Genomic DNA, 12,851 nt, shown 5'->3' on the forward strand with positions numbered 1-12,851 from the left:
AAGAAAGAAGCAGACAGAAAAAGTAACAGAAAGAATGAGGAGTGCTGGAATTTCCTGTCTTTTCTGGAGGAAGCACTGCTTAAGTTCATGTGCAATGTTTTTCTAAAATTTGTGCAGAGAGAGAGAGAAAGAGAAAATTTATTAACCTCGTAAAAACCAGGATTGTGATACTGTTTCATCCAGACCTCAGTAAGATCAATAAGGTAAGTTGACCTTGCCTGGTTTAATTGGGAACCTTTGCCTTATGTATTATGCTGTACTCATGTAACATAAACCAAAACAGGGAAATCCAGTGGACAGACTGCACAATTTTACGTGGACAATTCTGAATATTTCATGGGATGCTTGGCCCTGACTCCAAGGAATAAGAATCAACTTCTTCTATACTTGCCTATTAAGGATAGGGTATTAAGAGATTGGTGATAGAATACTATGGGATCAGAGATTGGATACCATGGGATTGAAAATAGGATACGATGGAATTGGTAATAAGTACATAAAAACATAAAAAATAGAAGCAGCAGTAGGCTATACGGCCCCTCGAGTCTGCTTCACCATTCAATAAGATCATGGCTAATCTTCGACCTCAACTCCACTTTCCTGCCCGATCCCCATATCCCTTGATTTCCTTAGAGTCCAAAAATCTATCAATCTCAGTCTTGAATATACTCAATGACTGAGCATTCACAGCCCTCTGGGGTAGAAAATTTCAAATATTCACAACCTTCTGAGTGAAGAAATTCCTCCTCATTTCAGACCTAAATGTCTGACCCCTTATCCTGAGACTATGTTCCCTAGTTCTAGACTCTCCAGCCAGGGGAAACATCCTCTCAGCATCTACCCCATCAAGCTCTCATAGAATCTTCTACGTTTCAGTGAGATCACCTCTCATTCTTCCAAAAACCTGAAAGTATAGGCCCATTTTACTCAATCTCTCCTCACAGGACAGTCCTCTCATCCCAGGAAACAATCTAGTGAACCTTTGTTACACGGCCTCTAAGGCAAGTATATCCTTCCTTAAGTAAGGAGACCAAAACTGTATGCAGTACTCCAGGTGCGGTCTCACCAAAGCCCTATACAATTGCAGCAAAACTTCCTTACTCTTGTACTGCAACCCCATTGCAATAAAGGCCAACATACCATTTGCCTTTCTAATTGCTTGCTGTACCTGCATGTTATGTTTTGTGTACAAAGACATCAAATCTCTTTGGACACCAACATTTAATAGTTTCTCACAATTTAAAAAATATTCTGTTTTTCTATTCTTCCTTCCAAAGTGAATAACCTCACATTTCCCCACATTATACTCCATCTGCCACCTTCTTGTCCACTCACCTAACATGTCTATATCCCTTTGCAGGCTCTTTGTGTTCTCCTCGCAGCTTACTTTCCCACCTAGCTTTGTATTGTCAGCAAACCTGGATACATTACATTTGGTCCCTTCATATAAGTCAATAATATAGATTGTAAATAGCTGAGGCCCAAGCACCAATCCCTGCGGCACCCCATTAGTTACAATCTGCCAACCTGAAAATGACCCATTTATTCTTGCTCTCTGTAGCATACCATGGAATTAATGACAGGATTCTATGGGCTCAATGATAGGGTACAATGGGATCAGTGATAGGGGTATCAGTGATAGGATACCATGGGATCAGTGATAGGGGGATCAGTGATAGGATACCACGGGATCAGTGATACGATTCTGTGGGATTGGTAATGGGATACCATGGAATCGACGACAGAATACTGTAGGATTGGTGATAGGATACTGTTGGAATTTTTTTTTTAATTTGTTTAGGCCCCCTTTTTTAAGAAGGGGGGTTAGGGTGTAACTTTAAAAGCAAATCAAAACCAAATAATAAAGAGTCAAATAATAATTTTATTGTTCTGGTCAAGGATGCACTCCAGTCCCTATGGTGCCCATCGGTCGTGGAAAACCTCAACCGTACTGGCAGACATTGCGAGCTCCTTCTCTAGCACCACCTGGGCGCGGAGAATGCTGGAAGAGAGGCAGACAGTCGGAGCGACCGCCCCCACGGGCCATGTCTAGCCTGGACCTGTGGATACTGTGGGATTGGTGATAGGATTCCATGGAATCGATGACGGTATACTGTGGGATTGGTGATAGGATTCCATGGAATCAATGACGGGATACTGTGGGATTGGTGATAGGATTCCATGGAATCGATGACAGGATACTGTGGGATTGGTGATAGGATTCCATGGAATCAATGACGGGATACTGTGGGATTGGTGATAGGATTCCATGGAATCGATGACAGGATACTGTGGGATTGGTGATAGGATACCATGGAATCGATGACAGGATACTGCGGGATTGGTGATAGGATTCCATGGAATCAATGACGGGATACTGTGGGATTGGTGATAGGATTCCATGGAATCGATGACAGGATACTGCGGGATTGGTGATACGATTCCATGGAATCGATGACAGGATACTGTGGGATTGGTGATAGGATACCATGGAATCGACGACAGGATACTGCGGGATTGGTGATAGGATACCATGGAATCGATGACAGGATACTGCGGGATTGGTGATAGGATACCATGGAATCGACGACAGGATACTGTGGGATTGGTGACAGGATACCATGGAATCGATGACAGGATACTGCGGGATTGGTGAGAGGATACCATGGAATCGATGACAGGATACTGTGGGATTGGTGATAGGATACCATGGAATCAATGACGGGATACTGTGGGATTGGTGATAGGATACCATGGAATCGATGACAGGATACTGTGGGATTGGTGATAGGATACCATGGAATCGATGACAGGATACTGTGGGATTGGTGATAGGATACCATGGAATCGATGACAGGATACTGTGGGATTGGTGATAGGATACCATGGAATCGATGACAGGATACTGTGGGATTGGTGATAGGATACCATGGAATCGATGACAGGATACTGTGGGATTGGTGATCGGATACCATGGAATCGATGACAGGATACTGTGGGATTGGTGATAGGATACCATGGAATCGATGACAGGATACTGTGGGATTGGTGATAAGATGCTGTCGGATCAGTGATGGTTAAAAGTTAGAAAAAATAAGTTTCAAAGCTTCATTAATGGAAACTATTCACAGTTTGTTTTATTCCAATCTGTGGAGGGGTTTCCTTCAATATGAATAAATAATAAAAGGGGGCAACAACTAGGTAAAGAAGAAAATGAAGAAATTACACAAGAGATGTACATCTCGACATAAATGACCTGCAAACAAATATAGGATCTCAAAAGCAGAATATTGAACTGCACTTTCGAGAATGTGATTGAGTCAGGTTCATAGTGCACTCTGAGAAGTTTAATCATTGTAGACTTGGATGTGAACGAGTCATGTGTACATGCATGTATCCCTTTATAATTATACATGATCTTTATCTTCCTCTTCACTTACAATCACGATCAATGTTCTGATCCTTAGTTCATGGAGCACCATCGTACGGTACCTGCCGATTCGCTTGAAGCCTTCTGGGACCCGTAGGCATTGCAGGGAATTCCCTGTTTCATTGACGGTGATAATCAAGTTGTTGGTTAACATTACCCACACGCACGTTTAGTTTGAGCAGTTTGCTGTGTATGAATGGTGCTGTCCTCCCAGGACAAAATAGTATTTAGGTTGGATATTGTGGAGTTCGGTCACTGTAAAATAAATGAAATAGATCAGGTGGGACACAAGAGAAGTTATTTATAACGAGACTTGTAAACATATCAGGCAGCAGTGAGGAACATCAAAAGGTACACACACCGAGAGCACAGTTGTGCTTGGTTAAGATTCATGTCCAGTGTAGTCTGGATATCTGTTCACTTCAATTGGCTGCTTGAGGCAGGAAGTGGAGATCTTGTTACCTCCTTCCTTGTCTCAGCTGATCTCCCAGAGACGGAAGTGAATTGTGAGTCCGTCTCTCTCAGGCGCCGAGTCTGTCAGTTTTACTTTGAATATCTCCCTTCCCCAAAAAGGCATGTTGGGGTGAGGGAGGCTGAGGTTTCCCATCAATTCACTTGTGAGTAAGGGTAGAGACCCGCTGTCAGGGCAGGGGGTGGGTGTCAGGGAATTAAAGCGGGCAGGAGGAAGAGATACCTGCAATGAGAAGAGTGTCAGAGGGTCAGGGATGGCATCCATTCAGCAGAGCCGAACTGGAGAGGATGGCGAGGACGGGTCTCTGCACACAATGCTGACGGCGATAGAAGAGGAGAGGATCAGAGCAAGCCTCAAACAGGAGATGAGTGGACTGGGTAAGTGCAAGCGACCCGTTTGCTCGCCTTGAATTGACTGACCGACCTGAGCTGGATGTTGGGAGGTTGTAGCGATCTCCTCCATGGCATTTTTCTGCCTAGGCTGGGGAATGTTTGCTACAGAGATTAATCAAAATGTTTCTAATGTGATATCGATGTTATTTACTGTACTCCAATGTTGATCATTGCCCTGCATTGCCATGTGACTGTTTTATAGTGAAAACAGTATGAAAAGCTTCACTTTTCAAATTCTTTTTTGAAGCGATTTATAACCGAGATCTTTTTTTCTTTTTCGGAGAGAAACAATAGACGATTGACTTTTCAAAGTTGTTCTTGCTCGAGTTGATTTTCAGTGGGCTGGAACCCAGCAGTTTATTCATAGTTTTGATTGAAACCACCTCCTGTATAATCTGCGATATAAATGACTAGTTTTTAAACTCTTCACCCCACCCCTCCCCGGGTCTGTGTCTTTTTTAAATACCTAAAATCCATTATAATTAGGAGGAAGTGATGGGATGTAACACTTTTAGTTAATAGAAAGATAGCACCATATTTAGGATGTGTTCAATAGAATTGGATTGGTTTGTACAGAAACGATGTTTATATGATGATTTTTGCGTACGTTTATTCAATTTAGTGATAACCTGTTAAGGACCCTATTTTAAAATTACTGGGCGTTTTAGTTGACGGTTGTTTTGTAGTAATAACCGGGTGAAGGAGTGCTGGGAGTTTACAGATGATTTTTGTTTATGACAGGGCGTTTATAGCCGCTCCTCCGCCTATTTAATGTTATCTCGAGTGCTGCGTTTCTCCGTTGTCTTTGAACTCATTTATTTTCCCTCGAATATTACATTTCGAAATTTTAAGCTGCAAGATTGCCTCCATTATTTGGTTGTATTCAAATAGTGCGTTTTTAAGATATACACTGGATTTTATCATCTACATTAACACCTATGATTTGTGGGTGGGGATGCTGTCATCCTGTCTGGTCAGTGTGAAGACTTTTACTAATTGTTTGTAACCATTGATTTTAATTGAACACCAACAATCAGGTGGTTATAGGTTTGAAAGATCAGCGTATGCGATGCTGCAATCGTTGTATATTCTGTAGTGCTGAGTTTCTTTATTGAAATGTTTTACTACTTGTCTTCAGTGTGGGACTTGTCTGGGCTGAGCTGTATCATTTTTAAATGGCTAGTTTTAGAAAAAGAAAGACTCGCATTTATGACCCAGCTTCGGGAAACCTGTCAGTTGCATTCAGTTTGGATTTTGAAAGAGAGAAGAGAAGAGAATAAGAAACGTCTCCCATTGCCCGTGATTGATTCAATTACGCTGTGTGTAAATCTCAAGATGAGGTAACCTGCAATTTCAAAAGAAGCCGCAGGTGTGTGTTGCGCGTGCGCGGGCGCGCAGCGCCTCCTGGAAGCTGTAGTCTCGGGAAGCCAACCAGCTGTGGGTTGGCCGGAGGAGCGGAGAGCGAGCAGGACTACGATTCCCAGAGTGCACGGCGGCGACGGACCGCGCGCATTGTCGCCTCACTGAAAAGGATGATGTAATTGTTAACAGAGCCGCCCTGAACCTCCATCTGGGCTGATATTTGAGACAGACCCATTCATCTAATAACCTCATACTGGTGCTTATCTGCAAGCTTTTGCGGCATCATTTCTGCACCAGCACCCTAACAAAATTGCTTGTGCAACTTCAAAAAAAAATCCTGTGAACTGATAAGCTGGATACTAAAGTGTGCAGGGATATTTCACTGTCAGTGAATTGAGCATTAAGATGACAAAAATATCTAAATGTTGCGATTGCTATTTATTTTTTCCAATTTTCTCATTGCCCCTCCATTTCCTCCAAGTGGATATTCATCACTTTCCTGCATATCATTCATTGTACTCCAAAAAAAAGTAATTTCATTATGTGAAGCGTTTGGAGCTGTGTCAAAATCTTGAAATAAAAGCTGGTATCAGTAAAAGTAACCATGAAGCTGTCTGATTGTTGTAAAAACCTAACTAGTTCACTAATGCCCTTTAGGGAATGAAACCTGCTGCCCTGTATGTGACTCTAGTCACACACCAACATAGTTGACTGTTATCTGCCCTCAGTGGCATCAAATTGCTACCAGCCGTTCAGAGAAGGTGCATCACCACCTTCTTAGGGCAACTGGGGATGAGCAATAAATATGGCCTTGCCAATGATGTTCACGTTCTGTGAGTGAATAAATTAAAAATAATTTAAAAGTCCTTTCAATAAAATTTCTGACTTCTGACTTTTTCTGACTACCTGGGCATGGGCACAGTGATTAAAAAGATAAATAACTTAAAATCAAATCTTTCCATTTTAAAAAGATGTGCAGGTATCAAATCTTAAAGAAAACTTACAATATCGTGAAATCTTTACTGCCTCTGGTACAAGAAAGAATGAAATCTTTCATGAAGTCTGCCACAAACAGGCTATTATTTAGTAATGGCTTCCAACCTCCTGGCAGATTTGCAGAGGCTGATTAGCATGTAACCTGAAAAATGTCACCTTGGAGCCGCTTTGTGAGCGACACAATTGTTATTTCCATCATGGCTCGCTCAAGGTGGTTAATTTTTTTGGCCTAATAAATTTATTATATGTAAGCCCAGAATGCATGTTGGGCAGCTATTCGGTCATGGGGAGTGGGGATATCACAGTTGACTGTTCCTGTACCTGGTTACAACCCAGTGACCACCTTTTTAACAAGAGTTACTGGGTTGTGACCAGGAATAGCAACTGTAGCTTTTCACCCCCATCACACAGCCAAAGGGTCAATACTGCTAACTGTAGAGCCCCCTGAATGTTTGGGATCACTTAACTCAGCAGAGACCAGAGACAAAACCTTACTAGTCTTTTTGGCTCATTATCCATGCATTTACCAAATAAACTATTAGGGAGGGATTGTATTGTGGATAGGGTTAGCAACCCTCCAGAATTGCCTTGGAGTCTCCAGGAATTAAAGACTAATCTGACACTGCTGGGAGCAGGAGAAAAATCATTGGGGCATTTAAAAAAAAAATTAACACTTTTCTGTATATTAGTTATAAAAATTTAAGGTGGGGTGGGGCTGTTTGGCCTTGAAGAATCATCCAATCGGATAAGGAAGGGTCTATTCACTTTCTGATTGGCCTAGGAAGGGAGTGCACCATGAGGATGGACATGTTGGGCGACCAATGGCGGGATTGTGGGGGTGGGGTAGTTGGAGGCAGAAGGTCATGTGATGAAACCTCCAGGCATATGTCCAACCAGAATTGGCAACCATAATTGCGGATACAATATGAAGGACCGTTTCCTGCCTTTAGAAGAGTTGAGTGTCAAACCATTAGAAATAATGGTAGGAAGGATGAGGAGAGGCAATATAAACTAAATGGTACAATTAGTTTAAAAACTACATCCTTTTTTTAAAAAAAAGGACCTTGCGGGTGGTAATCTCGGGATCACTACCTGAGCCACATGTTAATTGGCATAGAGATAAACAGATCAGGAAGGTGAATGTGTGGTTGATAGACTAGTGTGGGAAGGAGGGGTTCCATTTCATGGGGCACTGACACCAGTACTGGGGCAGGAAGGAGCTGTACCACTGGGATGGGCTCCACCTGAACCGGAATGGGACCAGTGTCCTAGCGGAAAGGATAAACAGGGCTGTGGATAGGACTTTAAACTAGTAAGACATAAGTAAAACAAAGATCAAAGTATTAGATTTGGGGGAAGAAAAGCTAATTTTGAGAGGATGAGAATGGAACTAGAAGGAAAATTGGAAAAAAAAATTGACACAACAGCAGTGGGAAATATTTAAAACTGCGATCAATTCAGGAGAAATATATTCCCCTTTTTTCCAAAGAAAAGCAAACTAGCCAATAATGAAACACTGGATGAATAAAAAGATAAGGGTAAAATTGAAACTTAAGAAAAAGGCATACTCAGAACATAGAACATAGATAATAAAGGAGGATGACAAAAGGGAATATCAAGGTTCGGAAAGAAGTCCAAAAAATTTTTTAGGGAAGCAGAGGGGCACTACACAATTAAATTATCAAGGAGTAGAAAAATAAATAGGAAGGTATTAGAGACTCAAATAAATAACAAAAGAAAAATCAGAATAGGGATGAGGCCACTAAGGGATGCACAAGATAAACTCTCAGGTAATCAGTGAAATGGCAGAAATATTGAATAGTTACTTTGCCTCAGTATTTACTAGCGAGACTAACTAGGCGGGCATGGCATTAGAAGAGGAGATCAAAAAAGATATAAAAACATTTAAGAGGGGAGATAATTGATAAACTAATCAAACTTAGAGAGGATCAAACCTCTGGTCCGGATGGATTGCATTCGTGCATATGAAAAGATATCTATCTCTCCATCCTTATCTACTCAGTACGTCTTCAAAGAATTCAATAAGGTTGGCCAAGCATGTCTTTTCCTTCTGAAATCCATGATTACTTTTATTTTTGTTTTCTACATGTTTTTGTTTTCTACACGTTTTTCTATTACATCTTTGAGTAAAGATTCCATTATCTTTCCTACCACCGACGTTAAGCTAATTGGTCTATAGTTCCTTGGATTTGTTCTATCTCCCTTTTTAAATATTGGAATAACATTAGCTGTCTGCCAGTTGTCAGGCACTATTCCCTTTTCTAATGATATGCAAGCCCACCGCTGGTAAGTAACTAACTCACCCATAAACTTTTCACTGGCTTCTGTGCGTCAACTTGCTTCAATGGAGAGCTGTAAGAAGTGCAGCGTCCTTGCTTGAGCTTCTCTGAGTGGGGAGGGGGAAGGATCTCTGACCCCCCTCCAACAATCAGCTTGAAACTTGCCACATTGTGAGAACCAGGATGTGAATCTCATTCACAAACCGCACAGGAAGTGTAATATAAGATTAGTAAATGTACTATAAAATCAAAGAGAAAGCAAAATAGAGAGGGTAAAGTTGAAAGACTGAGGTAAGACAGAAAGAAAGAAAAAAAACATGAAAATTTCAATTATTAAGTTGTCCAAAAACTATTAAAATTGTGAGTAATGAGACTCCGCATTTTTAAAAGTTAATTTTTAGTGCCAGAGGGGTTGTTTGGCAGCTATTAACACTTACCATGCTGTTAAGTTAGTTTAGACCAGATGCAACTCAGTGTATCTTTTTTCTGGCGAGATTAGTTAGTTTCCAGTTGGGCAGGAGACCAAGTTTGTGCTTGTCCATTGATTCCAGCCTGCGATATCCCTTTTTAACACGATGCTGTCAGATCAGGGAATTGGGAAGAGCAAGTTCTGGATTTCCGTGTTCAACTGTTCATGTGTGGTCGCTAGAACTTGCTCTTCGATTTGCTCATTAATAACAGTGAGATCTGCCAGGCTTGCTATTACTTCATGAGCAATTTTTGACCCAATATATTTGGATTTTCAAAAGGCTTTAGATGAGGTACCGCATTGTAGACTCATGATTAAGGTCCGAGCATGTGGAGTTGGGATACATAGCAGAATGGATAGCAAACTGGCTACAAAACAGAAAATAGAGAGTAGGGGTTAAGGGTAGCTACTCAGACTGGCAAAAGGTGGAAAGTGGTGTTCCACAGGGATCAGTACTGGGACCACTGTTGATCACAATTTACATTAACGATTTGGAATCGGAAGTACAATTTCAAAATTTGCAGACGACATCAAATTGGGAAGTGTGGTTAATGCAAGGGAAGAATGCATCAAAATGCAAGAAGACATTAATAAACTCGCAGAATGGGCAAGTAATTGGCGAATGAATTTCAATATAAATAAGTGTGAGGTAGTGCATTTTGTGAGGAAGGATAAGGAGGCCACATACTGCTTAGATAATAGTCTAAATGCGGTAGAGGAGCAAAGGGATCTTGGGGTAATTAAACAACTAACGGGAGGAGGAGGCTTTCCAAACATCCCCATTCTCAATGATGGCGGAGTCCAGCACGTGAGTGCAAAAGACAAGGCTGAAGCGTTTGCAACCATCTTCAGCCAGAAGTGCCGAGTGGATGATCCATCTCGGCCTCCTCCCGATATCCCCACCATCGCAGAAGCCAGTCTTCAGCCAAATCGATTCACTCCACGTGATCTCAAGAAACGGCTGAGTGCACTGGATACTGCAAAGGCTATGGGCCCCGACAATATCCCGGCTATAGTGCTGAAGACTTGTGCGCCAGAACTAGCTGCATCTCTAGCCAAGCTGTTCCAGTACAGCTACAACACTGGCATCTATCCGACAATGTGGAAAATTGCCCAGGTATGTCCTGTCCACAAAAAGCAGGACAAATCCAATCCGGCCAATTACCGCCCCATCAGTCTACTCTCAATCATCAGCAAAGTGATGGAAGGTGTCGTCGACAGTGCTATCAAGCGGCACTTGCTCACCAATAACCTGCTCGCCGATGCTCAGTTTGGGTTCCGCCAGGACCACTCAGCTCCAGACCTCATTACAGCCTTGGTACAAACATGGACAAAAGAGCTGAATTCCAGAGGTGAGGTGAGAGTGACTGCCCTTGACATCAAGGCAGCATTTGACCGAGTGTGGCACCAAGGAGCCCGAGTAAAATTGAAGTCAATGGGAATCGGGGCAAACTCTCCAGTGGCTGGAGTTATACCCAGCACAACGGAAGATGGTAGTGGCTGTTGGAGGCCAATCATCTCAGCCCCAGGACTTTGCTGCAGGAGTTCCTCAGGGCAGTGTCCTAGGCCCAACCATCTTCAGCTGCTTCATCAATGACCTTCCCTCCATCATAAGGTCAGAAATGGGGATGTTCGCTGATTGCACAGTGTTCAGTTCCATTCGCAACCCCTCAGATAATAAGCAGTCTGTGCCCGCATGCAGCAAGTCCTGGACAACATCCAGGCTTGGGCTGATAAGTGGCAAGTAACAGTCATTGCCTGGCGTGAATATCTCCAACAAGAGAGTGTCTAACCACCTCCCCTTGACATTCAATGGCATTACCATCGCCGAATCCCCCCACCATCAACATCCTGGGGGTCACCATTGACCAGAAACTTAACTGGACTAGCCATGTCAATACTGTGGCTACAAGAGCAGGTCAGAGGCTGGGTATTCCGTGGCAAATGACTCACCTCCTGACTCCCCAAAACCTTTCCACCATCTACAAGGCACAAGTCAAGTGTGATGGAATACTCTCCACTTGCCTGGATGAGTGCAGCTCCAACAACACTCAAGAAGCTCGATACTATCCAGGACAAAGCAGCCCACTTGATTGGCACCCCATCCACCACCCTAAACATTCACTCCCTTCACCGGCGCACAGTGGCTGCAGTGTGTACCATCCACAGGATGCACTGCAGCAACTCACCAGGGCTTCTTCGACAGCACCTCCCAAACCCGCGACCTCTACCACCTAGAAGGACAAGGGCAGCAGGCACGTGGGAACAACACCACCTGCATGTTCCCCTCCAAGTCACACACCATCCCGACTTGGAAATATATCGCCGTTCCTTCATCGTCACTGGGTTAAAATCCTGGAACTCCCTTCCTAACAGCACTGTGGGAGAACCTTCACCACACGGACTGCAGCGGTTCAAGAAGGCGGCTCACCACCACCTTCTGTAGGGCAATTAGGGATGGGCAATAAATGCCGGCCTCGCCAGCGACACCCACATCCCACGAAAGAATTAAAATTTTAAAAAATCCACGTCACTAAAAGTAGTGACGCAGGTTAATAGGCCATTTTAAAGAAAGGAAACCAAGCACTGGGGTTCATTTCTAGAGAGATAGAATTGAAAAGCTGAGCAGTTATGTTAAACTTGTATAGAACCTTAGGTAGACCACACTTGGAGTACTGTGCACAGTTCTGGTCTCCATATTATGAAGGATATAGAGGCACTGGAGAAGGTGCCAAAAAGTAAGATTCACAAGGATAGAACCATAGAAAAGATACAGCACAGATGGGGGCCATTCGGCCCATCATGTCTGCGCCGGCTCAAAGAACAACCAGGTGTCCATTCTAATCCTACCTTCCAGCACCCGGTCCGTAGCCCAGGATGATATCAGACCTGAGTATATCCTTATCAGCAAAGGCTGAACAAGCTGGGCTCTTTTCCCTCAAAGATATGGTTAAGGGGTGACCCGATCGACGCCTTTAAGATAACGAAAGGGTTTGATAGAGTAGATGTGGAGAAAATGTTTCCACACGTGGGGGAGTCTAAAACTAGAGGTCATAAATGTAAGGTAGTCACTAATAAATCTGATAGGGAATTCAGGAGAAACTTTTTTTTTTACTCTGAGGTAAGAATGTGGAACAGACTACCATGAGGAGTAGTTGAAGCGAAGAACATAGATGTGTTTAAGGGGAAGCTAGATAAGCACATGAGGAAGAAAGGAATAGAAAGATATGCTGATAGTTAGATGAAGTAAGGAGGGAGGAGGCTCATGTGAAGCATAAACACCAGCACAGGCCAAATGGCCAGCTTCTGTGCTGTAGACTTGATGTAATTTTAATGGTAGGGCAGGAACAGAGAAACTTTGGGGTGTACATACTCAAATCTTGGAACGTGGCGGGACAAGTTGAGATGGCTTTTTTGAAAAAAAGATATG

The 12,851-nt window shown here is 42.9% G+C and overlaps 1 protein-coding gene across 2 annotated transcripts in view; it reads left to right on the forward strand.

Moving 5' to 3' along the window:
- The first annotated feature begins 3,914 nt into the window (after positions 1-3,914).
- Positions 3,915-12,851, forward strand: part of kiaa0930 — a 92,911-nt gene continuing 83,974 nt past the window's right edge. For both annotated transcript variants that reach the window (XM_067999760.1, XM_067999761.1), the window contains exon 1: positions 3,915-4,279. In XM_067999760.1, the coding sequence (XP_067855861.1) occupies positions 4,156-4,279 (124 nt within the window). In that variant the 5' untranslated portion in view covers positions 3,915-4,155. The remainder of the gene's footprint in view (positions 4,280-12,851) is intronic.

Source organism: Heptranchias perlo, chromosome 18 (genome assembly GCF_035084215.1).
Source record: "Heptranchias perlo isolate sHepPer1 chromosome 18, sHepPer1.hap1, whole genome shotgun sequence".
Taxonomy (NCBI): domain Eukaryota; kingdom Metazoa; phylum Chordata; class Chondrichthyes; order Hexanchiformes; family Hexanchidae; genus Heptranchias; species Heptranchias perlo.